Consider the following 12,957-nt stretch of genomic DNA (forward strand, 5'->3'; position numbering starts at 1 on the left):
AGGCTAGGCGATGAGTGAGCAAGGTGATTCTGCAGCATGAAAAATAAATCAGATTATTTCTGGTTTGGAGGGGAACACAGCGCAAATCCAGTGGAGATTATCTCATTTTACGCCTCTTTTAAAAAGGTTTGCTCTTACAAGGATAAATAATTAACAAGCACACACTACAGTGTTGATACAGTTGTGATGTAGAATGAAAGAGCCAAAACAAACAAGCGAAACAAATAAATAAGGCATGAGAGGCAGAAAAAAAAAGAGGCGGCCCTGAAAAGCGAGACAAGTCTGTGACGATAACAATGCTGCTATTTTTACTAACTGGTGACAAAGAGCGAAAGGGAGGAAAGAAGGAGCGAGAGAAGGAGTGTCAGAAGGAGCAAACAAAGGATCTAGTGTGAACTCTACCCGGAGCAGAACTGCTATTTTTGACAGTGTGAGGGGACAGACAGACAGGAGTGTGTAGTGTAAAACGGGGACAAAGAAAAGAGACATGCGCCCTGACATCCAACCGCCATCACCACAACAACAATACTTGATTGTGGCCGAAAGCTGAATTGTTGCATACATGGGCACTTCCTGTTTAGGGCTTGAACTGTGACTTACAGCTATACAGACGCATGACATTTGAGCAGAAAAATAACGCCCCTCCCATTTGACCTCGCAAGCCCCCCTCAACTATCATCCACCCCTGCATCAATCTCCATAACAAAGGCCACACTGATACAGTGTGAAAGGACTCCGTAGGAGGTTATTCTGCCAAGATGACTGCAGGGTCCAAAACCAAATTCAGCCTGTTTATCAAAGCTTATGAGTTCTGACTTCTTTATCACATAATGCTTCCGACCAAGAACCGTCTTTGATCCCATGAGGATTAAGTAATATGATAGAAGTCTGCTTTTGTCTTTTTCTTTCATGCAGTAAAATTGCATGATAGACAACACGCTAAGCTGAGGCCTAATCATAAGGGATTCGTGGGATTTTCAAAAACGGTTTGCTTCCATCCAGCTTGGATAGAGCCCAATATTGGCTTAGCAAAAAAAAAAGTTGGTGTTTACATCTGTTGGCAGATGCACTCATAGAGATTGCTGTGCTAAAATGCAATAGGCTCCCTTTTGGTTTCGTAATTAAGGTGTTAAAGACAGTTTTTTTTTTCTGCTTAATACCTAAACATGTTCTTACAGTGGACCTATGATGCTATATTGTAAACATATATTGTAGGGCCATACCTATACAAAACATGTCTGTGAAGTTTTTTGCTTAAAATACCAAACAGATCACCCATTGTAGCCGTGCCTACTGCTCATACCCCTCTATTGCAGCCCTGGATTTTGGGTCCTTAGCTTGAAAAAAAAAAAGAGGATGCGGAGCTAATGCCTGATCAGAATTCTACCGGAGATAAAGTTAAAATCTGCTGTGATAAAACGCCATCCTGTTTTAAACCACGTCAAGGATTATTTCTGAAACAGTATGGAGCTCAAATGCTTTTTCTTTTGCGGGTTTATCACAAGGTGAGTTCTTTTTTTATTTCCTGCTTTTTAAACACATGCTCTCCAGTACAGGTTAGCTCTGAGTGTTAGCGAGGCTTGCTAATGTAAACAAAGACGAGATTATGTCCAAAACACGTCAGGCATTGTTTCTGATAGCAACTTTCTGTGGGTCCGCCGCCGATTTGACGTCATGTAGGCAGCAAATCTGTATCCGCTCGTTGTACCCCCGTTTTTAAAAGATTTGGGTACGGAGGAAAAGAGAGAGGGTTTTCTTTTCTGACGCTGCGTGAGTTCCCGGACGCACCGGGGACACATATTTATGTATAAAAGACATCAAAAAGTGCATTTTGCATGATAGGTCCCCTTTAATGTATAGGTTTTGTATGTGAAGAGTTATGTTTACAGTGAGCATTGTGTGTGTTCTTGAGGCCTGACAAATATAAATGGTTTTCCTTCCTCGTGAAAACATTAACAGAGCAGATTTTTCACATTACCTTCCTTTGTAGAAATGATACATTTCTTGCATTACCCCCACCAACTGTCGCACTCTTTACCATTACTGTAATCTGAGTTGAACTACTGACATATGAAGAGGAGTAGTTCATGACTTTAGGAAACCTGCTTAGAAATTTAGAGATGCTGGTAGCATGTTTTCTTACCTAGCTGTTTAAAGTCTTTGTGCTAAGCTAAGCTGACCAGCTGTTGGCCGTAGCTTCATATTTACCATAAAGGCATGAAAGCGGTTGACATTTTTCCATCTTACTCTTGGCAATCCCTGTTAACTCTTTTAAAACCAAATATAGGCCTGATAATAGTTAAATAAGGTATGAGGAAAATATACAATAACATTGTTGAATACAGCTAATGAATGCAATAAATAAACCGATGTTAGCATGTTATAACTTCAGCCTTTCTGTTAGTTTCAGTGTTCAGATGAAATATAATAAATTGCTTGTTGAATTTTGGGCACCAATAAAAAAAAAGCACGATGGTTACATACAAATATGCTATGATGGTGAAAATATAATGTATTGTTCATCCCTTCTCTAAATACCAGCTCTCTTGACTAGGCTCTCCCATGTGCAGCCATGAGGAGAGAGCAGTGGCAACTTTCGACTTGGTTGGTCCTGAAATGGCTTTCTGCGTGAGGGAATGTTTGTGATGCCCACTGTCAGTGCACACTGTAGCTGGCCTCTGTATGCCTCAGACCTCAAGGCAGAGCAGAGCAGCGGGACAGAGCAGGAGAGGATCTGATGCTCCTCTCCAGATCATTACACCACCCCCCAGACACGGGGAGACACTTTAAATAAACTCCACCCCCTCCTCTCTATCCTCCTCTCTCATCTTCCAAGAGGAGATCGCAGCCTCTTTTCTCACTTCCTCCCTCTCTTTCTCACACGCACACACAAAACCACTCCATTCCTCACCCAGCTCCCCGTGGACTTTCCCGCTGACCTTGCATTGGCCACAGCAGAGTATCTACTTCTTTAAAACAGGAATAATTATTCAGGCCTCTTTGTTCCTACTCCCCCAGCAATTATTTACAGAAGCAGCAGATCCCACTGCATATCAGATAAGTATCTACATGGCAGATCTTTTGGGGCCCATGTCAGCTGCACAGTAGGAATGCAGGACCGTTCATTAGCAACTGGCTAGTGCGGAGGGGAGGGGGCTGTTGGTAGTGTGCAAAGCCCCGTGTTGAAACAGGGTAAAATCTAAATGTCAGCATCATTCTGACACCAGCAGAAGCTGAGTGAATTCATTAAAACAGCTGACAGCGCCGCTGACTATGGCTGTAGCAGGGTAGATAAACTTTAAGGTCAAGTCAAATGGGCCTCTCAACACACTGGGTGAAACCAAACACAGAATATGTACAGAAATCAGCACCCTAGCTAGTTAGATGAGCGTCTGGTGACACCTTCATGTTCTACCACTCCACATGTTTTTCGCGACTGCATATTTTCTCACCTTGATGGGCTCAATGCTAAAGCGGATCTTCCTTGAAGGGGGCGGGTCCTCCTCCGCAGGCAGCCCATTAATCTCTGCACAGCTGGACTCTGGCTCATAGGAATCATCTTCCTCCTCTTCCTCCTCATCCACCTGGCTTCCTCCAAAGTCCTCCCCCACCGCGCTGTAGGTACTGATATCCACAGAATCACGCCCCGACTGGTCTAGTGTCCTGTCTTCCTCCTCCGTCTCACCCCCCTTTCCAGAGCGAAGCTTCTCAGCAGTGGTGTCTCCGTTCTCCACAGAGATGTGGATGTCACCTTGCAGTGTTGTGCTGTTAGACCCCTTATTGGCCCCATAGTGTTCCACAGATTTGACCTCAACCCCTGCATCTGAAACTGTCTTTTCTCTCTTCTCATGTTGCTCTCCTACAGTACTGTAAAGTTCAGTGTTTTGTGTGCTTTGACCCCCATTAATGCTATCAGATGGAGGCGTCGCCCTCCCCCTGGTTCCCCTTTGAGGCCCCTCTTGGCCCATTTGATTGCTTGCGCCTTCCTCCTTGCTGCCTGCTGCAAAGGCACAAACCCTCTTTGTGATTATTTTGGAGTTCAACACACCCACCTTGGCGCTGACCCCCCTGGAAGGGAGTGGTGGGGTAGATGAGAGGCGGTGGAGGTTGTTTCGGAGCTCGGCTGCCCGTTCAAACACTGCACTGAGCTGGCTGACTGTCGGGGACACAGCCTCGCTGCAGTCCAGGCTGTCCAGGGACTCTGTGCTGCCGTTGAAACGAGCCATCAGTTCCAACCTGCTTTCCTGGTAGCCTGGGGGCTTTTCTGGTTTCAGCAGGACCCTGGTGGTGGCCAGCTTCTCTGGCTGCTGTATATTCTCCTGCTGCTGCTGGATCTCCTGCTGCTGCTGGTTCTCCTGCCCCTGCTGGTTCTCCTGCTCCTGCTGGTTCTCCTGCTGCTGCTGGTTCTCCTGCTGCTGCTGGTTCTCCTGCTCCTGCTGGTTCTCCTGCTCCTGCTCCTGCTGGTTCTCCTGCTGCAGCAGCTTCTCCTGCATCTGCCTCTCAAGCTGCTGCTCGAAGATGCGGCGGGTCTCCTGCAGCTTGGAGTAGCTGGGTGATGAGGCCCTGGGGTGCCCATTTTCCAGTTTCGTGATGTCGAACTTGCTAACGCGTTCAGACACAGTGGACCCGAGCTTCAGCAGCGCGCTGTGGTCCACGTTCTCGTTCAGGCTCCCGGCTCTGGGGAGGGAGAGGCGCACCGATGTGTCGGCGGTCCTGACGCACTCCTCTCCCTCTCCCTCTCCCTCTCCCTCTACCTCTACCTCTCCCTCTACCTCTCCCTCTGCATCGGCTGGGGAAGTGGTCGTCATCTGCTGGAACATGTTTTTGATACGGTGAACGTTGGAGCCGTACCTGCGCCCTCGGGGGCAATCCTGCATGTCCCCGTTGGCAGCATTGTCTTTGACGGGCTTCAGGGCCTGCATCCCCGCTTCGTATGCGTTCCTGTGCGGGGATGGGCTCCTGAGCGTGGAGCCAGAGCCGGTGCTCTTGGAGGTGGATTCTGTCTTCATCATGGTCACTCAGGCGTCGCAACGGATGCTCAGCGACGGCATGTCTCCTTTCTCAACCCCCGGTGGCAAATCTGTGTTATCCACCAGCAGCCGATCCGAGCAAGGTGGCGCCCAGACTACACCGGCAGATGGGGAGAAACAAAAACAACAGATCGTATTAAAGGCCTGCTTGCATCCGCTGCAATTCAATGTAAAGGAGAAAGTGAGCACGATGCATCTGTCATTAGCTTGCCATTACCACAATGTAAACCTCAACGATAAATGCATTAGTCATAAAAACACATATTTGCACAGAAAAGAAGAACAGTAATGAGCAGCCGATTTACCGCAGTTGACGACAGATTGCTTACGTTTAATCCCTTTTTACAGGCAGCATCATTTTGATCTCTTCCCTCCGTGAGCTGCAGATTTCTGGTCCTCCTCTCGCAGCGGCAGAGCGCTGCTGCATGGAGCCGGGAGCCGCCGGGTCCTAGTGCCCGTGGATTAGAGACAAATCAGGGATATCAAGGGGGTAACTGTAACTAATTGAATTCCATTGTTGAGGTCTACTAGTAAATTAGCTCAGTTAATTTGCAAACGTAGAAATTGTGATTTTATTAAACATATTCATTCAGATAATACATTTGGCGAAATTATGTTAGAAAAGCACCTTAAAATGAGTTAGAAAGCCAGTAGATTGAGATTTGAGCTGTACTGTACTGTACCCAATATACAAGCTGTTAATAAACTTTTCAATCAAGATATTTCTAAACAGTTAGCTTAGCAAGTAGATGTAGCTAAGCTATCTAAAGCTAACGGGTAAAATAGGCTAAAGGAAACAGTTAATCATAAAAAAAGGTAAATAAAAATGTTCTAGTCCCCATTAATCACACATTCTCAAAGTATAACATTTGAATCATTCTTACAAAAGTTGTATTCGGTAAATTATATTTCTATGTCATATCTCGAAAGCTAGCAATTGGATGCATGACCGCAAAAAGTAATGGACAAATTATTGAATCAGCGAAAAATTGTGGATACATAAAGCTAAACATAATTGATAATTAGTGTAAAGGCTCAAGGTAACAGAGGCCTTGCTAGTGGATAAATGGTTGAAAATGCTTTTTTTTTAAAGTTTATTTTTAGCAGAAAATAAACAGTTGAATAGTTAACACAAAAAAATTGGGATAATTAATAGATAGCATATCTCAATGGTTAAAATGTAAAGCCTGTAGGCAACAAAACTACATGGTTAAAAAATATCATGGTTTGAGAGACTTTCTGGCTAATGTTTACAATGTTTACCACCAGTCCTCCTTATAAATCTGTAGATAGATAGCCATGGAATATTAAACTACTGAGATGGATTTGGCTGTCAGAGAACAACACTGGCATTAGGACCCAGTAAACTTCAATCACGGCAAACCTCTGTGACCAATAACACATCCGTTAGTTGCAGGACACATTGTTGCTTCCTGCATTCTGCATCTGTGCTGATAGATATACATTAAACAGTATCACTGAAGCTAGACAAAGCATTTCCCTTTTTGGTTTTGAGTTTACACATCTCGTATCAGTTTCCAAATGTTCAACGGAGGCTGATTTATCTACAACGGCAGGCCATAACACATTAGTAGTATTTTTCAGAGCAGTATTTTCACACATTGGAAATAACAAAATGAGACTCATTTTCAAAGCTGTCCTTAATTTTCCCTTTTATCATAATATGTCCTCTTTTTTTTACAGAAGGTGACTATGTAGTCTGGAGGACATAACTAGAGTAGTATTGCCTGAAAATACTGAAGTGCACTGCTGTCCAACAGGATGTACATAACTTCAGTAAGGCAGTAGTGCCATCTAGCTAGCCTACAAACACATGTCACATAACTACACAAGGAAATATTTTATAAAAACAAATCTTTCTTCCTTGCAATATTGGTTTTGCAACAATCGGGACTTTCTTCTCTTAACCTGTGAAGGTTTTTTCTGTCAGAATATCATGTCCCTATACAATGGGCTCTTGGGTTGGCTTCATAAATACAAAAAACAAACCTTTTGTGTTTTGGCAGTTGTTCTGTTTCACTTTGCAATTGTTATTAGCCTTTTGTAGTTATTTTTTGTCTTGTAGTTATTTGTTATGGTTGCTTTCTGTACTCCTGTTGTGTTTCTTTGTAGATGTTTCATGTCTCTTTCAAATAATGTTCTTATCTGTGTAGTTGCTATGTGTTACTTTTATGATAATTTTGGAAAAGTTTGTCCACAAGTGACATTTTACATTTTCACTCCAATGGGAGTTAAAGAAAACATATTATGGATTGCGACTTGCTAATATGTCACTTGTGTTATATGTTGTAACTGAATACACTTTGTAGTTACTGTTGTTATTATGGTTTGTGTATTTTGTCAATATAGGATAAAAGTTCTTATTAGGCAGAATATAACCTTATTCAGTGATATTATTTTTATTTAGTTGCTTTTCATTGTTTGATGCATTACATGTAACCCAAAATGTAATGTCACTAGAGCTCATCTATAGAGCTCAGCTTAACTTCTTTGTATATTTTATTTTTTATCACATGTTCTGTTGGTGTAATCCTAAGCTAAAAATGAATAGTAACTATAGTCATCAGATACATTTTGTCAAATAAATAAAACTAAAATATTTCCCTAGAAGAAGTATAAAGTAGCAATAAACTAATGTAAAGAACCTCCATATTATATGCAAGTACTTGAGTAATTGTACTTATTTGTTTTAAGTATGGAAACATCATGCCTAAAGTAACTCCGGTGGTTATATATCTCCAGAGTGAATAATACGGCTCTTTATTTACCCCCCACACATTCACAGACATCTCCCCGGATGTTATGAGGTGAGTGAGGCAAAAATAGCTCTGACATGTCTTCTGCTGTGACCAAGCCCCTCTCCGCTTGGCCCTGTCAATCACAGACCCAAACAAGATGGCAGGCTGCAGGAGCTGGCTCCTCTGTTTAACAGGCAAGTTTATTCCTGAAATATTATAACTTGATGTATTATAACAACTCTGGAAAGCCAGTTTCTTTGTGTCTGTTGTTATTTGGTCCTGAGGACATTTGGTCCTGATTTAATCAGTCGAGTATTGTAGGACTTTAACGGTTAGACAACAACATCAGACGGTGTGTGTTGTCATATTTTATTTTGTATGTCAATGAAGAGTTTTGCTTGACCATTCAGATACATCTTTTTTTCACATGTCCTCGCAGTTTGTGCTGTCAGTTTCTTTGAGGCAAATGCAGAGATCAAAGTTACCATTCCTGTGGGGAAGTTATTTACATACGAGCTGCTGAGAGAGTATTTCCAGAATGACTTTGAACCTTTGTCAAAACTCTACGGTAAGAATCATATTTATCCACTCTTTTATCATCTTTATTGAAGGTGTAGATTTTCTTATTGCATGTTCCTCAACCCTTTTACTCTCTTTTTTGTTTTTCATAAAGCTGGCCGCTTGTATGATGACCCCATGATTTTTAAGTGCAACCAGCAGAGTTTCCCAGACCTCCCAGAGTGGCTGCGCTTCACCCAGAGGCACCCCTACGATAATGGATTCCTGTACGGCACGCCAACTGCTCCAGGAAAAACTATAATTGAGGTCTGAAGTGATATCTGTTGCATATGACAAGTAACATGTAATGTAATATGACATCTGTGGCTTAATTTTCCATTTTACTGTATTTATTCTGACATTATTGTTGTTGTTGTTGTTGTTGTTGTTGTTGTTCAGTAGATAAAGGGCCAAACAAGGATAACAGCGGAGACAAATCTTAATTCTAAGAAGCTATCCGGAACATTGGTGTTAAATGTCAGGTTCTGCTGTCAGACCCTCGGAGACAAAAGCTTTGGGTGTTTCTGTAGTGCTGTTGTTTTGATCCAACTTAAAACAAATATATGAAGACACATATCTTTGAAGAAGAAGAGACGGCAAATGACGTGGAACTTTAATATCCTTCAAACAGAATGTATTAAAGCTGGAAAACATGCAACATTTTGGATGTAACCAACAACTCTCTATCTAATAAATACTCCTTAAATTCCCAAACTTCAACCCTTTTCAAAAATGCATGAACAAATGACACGGGTGCCTATAAAAATATACAAATCTTTAGTCATTATCGCTAAAAATATGTAAACAGTCAGAAGTTACAAATATAACTATAATAAAATCTTTAAATGTAATTTCCCATCACATTGAAAGTCTGTTTATACCTGTAATTCACTAAGAATGCCATATATTTAAAAAAAACATTTTAAAAGACTGTCATTTTGTATAGTCAAAGTACATAAAGCCAGAGATCACAAGGTCTCTCAGTGTTATTACAGATTATGTATTAATAGTTAGGCAAACTCAAGAGGGTTGAGGCATTATTTAACTTTATTTTCATATGCCATTTAACTTTTAATTGTATTCTATATTTATGTCTGTTGCACCTATTTTTTAAAGGCCTTTTTTTCTGTATTTATGTTATTTTTTGTTGCAATAATTGCTTTAATTCTTTTTTAATATGTTTACCTTTTGCACCAATACATCACAGCAAATTCCCTGAATGTGAAAACACACCCGTCAACAAACCATGATCGATGGAAAAAGTCGTCAAATATAGAAACAAAATGTCTTCAAGAAAGCGCTATATTAAAAAATCTATTGTGTAAAAATATGAAAACTGATAACTACTGTATGATGTACTGTTGATAATACACTCTCTGTTTCTGACAGATCTTTGCCATTAACAAACGAAGCTATGAAGCAGCCAGACACATACTGGTGATCAAAGCCACTGCAGGTAATGGACATTTAAATGATGATGCATGTACAGTTAAACAATGGAGTGTAATAATGACATGTCTATGTCCCTGCTCTCCCTCACAGAGAAGATTCTGCCTTATGAAGCTGAGTTCTTCATCAAGCTGAGGGAGATTGAGAAGGTGCTGCCCTCTTCTGTTCAGGATGAGATAAAGCATGATCTACAGAAGCTGTGGGACACGGAGGAGTTGGAAATAGTGAACATCACAAACGCCCTGGACCGCGGCGGCAGAGTTCCCCTCCCGCTGGCAGGACACTTTGAAGGGTAATCAAAGAGATGTCAGTGACAGGCTGTACGTTGAAACTTCATAATAACTGTGTTCCTAAATGTGTTTCAGTGTGTATGTGAAGGTGGCCTCGGAGCAGTATTTCTCAGATTGTCTCCTGAGGGTGCTGACTGCAGAGCATGAAAAGCAGTGCACAGCTGGAGCCAAGGTCAAGGTCCCCGGAGAATGTAACTTCTGCAGCATTCCCAGCAACTGCATCACCTGGTGCAAGACGGAGCTGGTGAGGCCTGAAAAGACACGATTCTTTATTAATTAAAAAATATAAAGAATTAGCGATCCAGTTTTATGGAAACTTGACATGGTAAACTTGTATGCAAAGTACATTCTCTTTAAATGTCAGGGTTTTGGATTAGTTTGAAAATATTTTAATTATTTCTAGGGAATAGGGTAGGATTAAGGGAATAAGAAATACAAAACAGTATTTTAAATTCTTTTTTTCCCCATTTTGCTTTTTTAGTATGATACAATTATATACTTGAACTTGTTAACTTGGGCTCTAAAAATCTATCAAATATATTTATCATTAAGAATGATAATTTGTCATTATGCTTGTCTCTTATATATTTAAAAGTGAATACAAAACATTGTTTTTACTATTTAAAGGTGGAGTTATGATCAGTAGAAATGGCCATGACATGGGACCTTTAAAGGAGAAAGTGTGTTTTTGTGCTTCTACTTTTTTTTCACCTTTTTTAGAATATTTTATGAATTGTAAGGTGTCCTTGGGTGTTTTGAAAGGCACCTCCAAATAAAAGGTATTATTATAAATATTATAATTATAATTTAAACATGTGAACCTCGTACCATGTTAGGCAATTAATCCAGGTAACATATTTAAAATAAACCCCAAAATATGTTCTGATTGCTAAAGAATTGTATTTCTTGAGGTCTGAAGATTTAAATTCCTCCAGTTCTTTACAAAAAAAGAAAAAGCAAAGCCCCTCTTATTCAACTTGTAACCCACTAGAGAGGTCCTGAACTCTTTGGTGCTGCAATAATGTTTTTGCTTTATTGAATAATTGTTTCATCTATAAAACATCAGATCATAGTATAATAATCCCATTTAAATGTGCTAGGGCACCAGGAACCATTACATTTTTGACTTCTGCTTGAAAAAAAAATTACCAATCAAATAAATGTATGACTAATCACACAAATGTTGTCCAAAAGACACATTTTGACGTTTCCCTTCCTTTTTCCCACAGTTTGATCTGACTAAGCAGGCAACGGCTCCGCCCGCTCCCCCCGTGGGCTCGGGGATTCTGGAGGACGGAGGAGACTTCAACCCCCCCGAGTCTCCCCCGAGCAGAGACTTCTTCCCGGACTACATCGTGACAGTGATCGTGCCGCTGTTCCTCGCCATCATCCTGTGTCTCCTGCTGGCCTACGTCATGTTCGGCAGACGAGAGGGAGTGTATGCATCAATCTGTTGAAAACAAAATATATAAATAATAATATACATATAATGCTAAGTTGGCCAAATAAAAAAAAACATTCCCCTTGTAGACATTCATGCAGCCACAACAATGCAATATGTACCACTGGAGGGGAAATACACACATTTCTGTTTTGTAGGTGAACTGACCCTTTAAGGCAAGCCCTTGATTGATCCTGATATTCTGTGACACAGAGGTGACATTTTTCTCTTTTTCTCATAGTATGAAGAGGAATGCAAGAACGAACCAGTAAGTACATTTTTCTCTGTTCTCTGATTGAATACAGACTTTACACAATGTATTTTCACATGAATCATCTAACTAAAGATCCATTCGTCCAATGACTAAAATCCTTCACGCGGTAAGATGCTAACCATGGGTACGAGGTCATTCTGCAACAGCATCCTCCGACTGGTTACCCATCAAATACAACACAACACACCCCATCTTCTACAGCCAATCAGGAACAAGCTCCGGGCATCAGGGTCTTTGCTGCAGCCTCCCCTCCCTCTGGAACTCCCTCCCCAATCACATGGGAAAGGCCAACACTTTAGCATCTTTCAAAAAAGCCCTCATAACTCATCTATTCACTCTGCCTTTCAATCTATAATACATTTTTGTAAAAAAACATATTATGTAAGGCTGAAAAACTTGTTTTTTTAAGCGTTATCTACGAACCCATGGATATTTTTTTAGAAAAAGCACATAATGCTGTATGTGTTGTTTTGTTTGCTGCAGGATTCAGCTGTACCACCACCACACCATCCACGGGAACACTGACGAGCTGAGGAACATGGCGGGACAGCGTAGTTCTGCTTCTCCTCTGTCCACACTGCCCATGTTCAACAGCCGCACTTTGGACCGGGCCCCACTGCGGGGTGACAGCCCCAGCATCCCCCTCATCCTGGCCCAGCAGTAAGGACCACTCCCACTGATGCTTTATTGTCATACCAGCATACTGCTTCAATAATAATTACTTCTTTGTATATCGGTGTTCAGTTTTGCTGATTTGTGTTTGTTCTCCTGTTTTCGTAGTGATCCATACAGCGACACGCTGCCCAGGTAAAACCACTCAAGTGACTTCCTCATACAACACTGCATTCATTCTTCTCTATAATTGAAGAATAATCTTGAAAATGTTTTCAAGAACATTAACTCATTACGTTGTTTGTTTTTCCAGGAAATGAGAAGATGGATAAAGCCTAACCCTTTCCCTTTGTGTCATTCATAAAGTCTATGGTTATATATTTGCAGTGGTAAATCTTTTTTTTTTCTTAAAGTAAAATAGTAGTTTGTAAAGTTGTTATTTGCTGTTTATGACTTAGTTTTTTCCGCCATCTTTAACTGCCAATAAAAAAAGATCAGAAGTCACATTCTTCATTGTTGTGTCAAAGGCTAAGATTTGCACTAT

At 41.1% G+C, this 12,957-nt stretch overlaps 2 protein-coding genes across 4 annotated transcripts in view; one reads left to right on the forward strand and one right to left on the reverse strand.

The window, feature by feature from the left end:
- LOC117547359 (neurabin-2-like) overlaps positions 1 to 5,479 on the reverse strand; it is a 23,773-nt gene extending 18,294 nt beyond the window's left edge. The window contains exons 1-2 of one of the 2 annotated variants that reach the window (XM_034217997.1): positions 5,360 to 5,479; positions 3,453 to 5,125 (exon numbers count right to left, since the gene is read on the reverse strand). In XM_034217997.1, the coding sequence (XP_034073888.1) occupies positions 3,453 to 5,012 (1,560 nt within the window). In that variant the 5' untranslated portion in view covers positions 5,013 to 5,125; positions 5,360 to 5,479. Of the gene's footprint in view, positions 1 to 3,452; positions 5,126 to 5,335 lie in introns of both variants that reach the window. The other variant, XM_034217998.1, reaches the window with a different exon arrangement.
- sgca (sarcoglycan, alpha) lies at positions 4,999 to 12,924 on the forward strand. Of its 2 annotated transcripts, none has more exons than XM_034217999.1 (12): positions 4,999 to 5,520; positions 7,837 to 7,983; positions 8,229 to 8,357; positions 8,463 to 8,614; positions 9,737 to 9,803; positions 9,890 to 10,088; positions 10,162 to 10,330; positions 11,316 to 11,524; positions 11,769 to 11,795; positions 12,285 to 12,461; positions 12,582 to 12,608; positions 12,727 to 12,924. In XM_034217999.1, exons 2-12 carry the CDS (start codon positions 7,947 to 7,949, stop codon positions 12,731 to 12,733), a joined length of 1,200 nt encoding a protein of 399 aa, XP_034073890.1. In that variant the 5' UTR covers positions 4,999 to 5,520; positions 7,837 to 7,946; the 3' UTR covers positions 12,734 to 12,924. The 2 variants fall into 2 exon arrangements, with proteins under 2 accessions (XP_034073890.1, XP_034073891.1); XM_034218000.1 differs by having other exon boundaries at positions 5,000 to 5,211.
- The last annotated feature ends 33 nt before the right edge of the window (positions 12,925 to 12,957 follow it).

The sequence above is a fragment of the Gymnodraco acuticeps genome, unplaced genomic scaffold (assembly GCF_902827175.1).
Source record: "Gymnodraco acuticeps unplaced genomic scaffold, fGymAcu1.1, whole genome shotgun sequence".
Lineage (NCBI taxonomy): Eukaryota > Metazoa > Chordata > Actinopteri > Perciformes > Bathydraconidae > Gymnodraco > Gymnodraco acuticeps.

Coding starts and splice junctions, on each gene's coding strand:
- sgca (XM_034217999.1), top strand. CDS start 7,947: ATGGCAGGCTGCAGGAGCTGGCTCCTCTGTTTAACAG. Junction 8,358..8,462: donor ACCTTTGTCAAAACTCTACG/GTAAGAATCATA, acceptor TTTTTCATAAAG/CTGGCCGCTTGTATGATGAC. Junction 10,089..10,161: donor CTGGCAGGACACTTTGAAGG/GTAATCAAAGAG, acceptor AATGTGTTTCAG/TGTGTATGTGAAGGTGGCCT.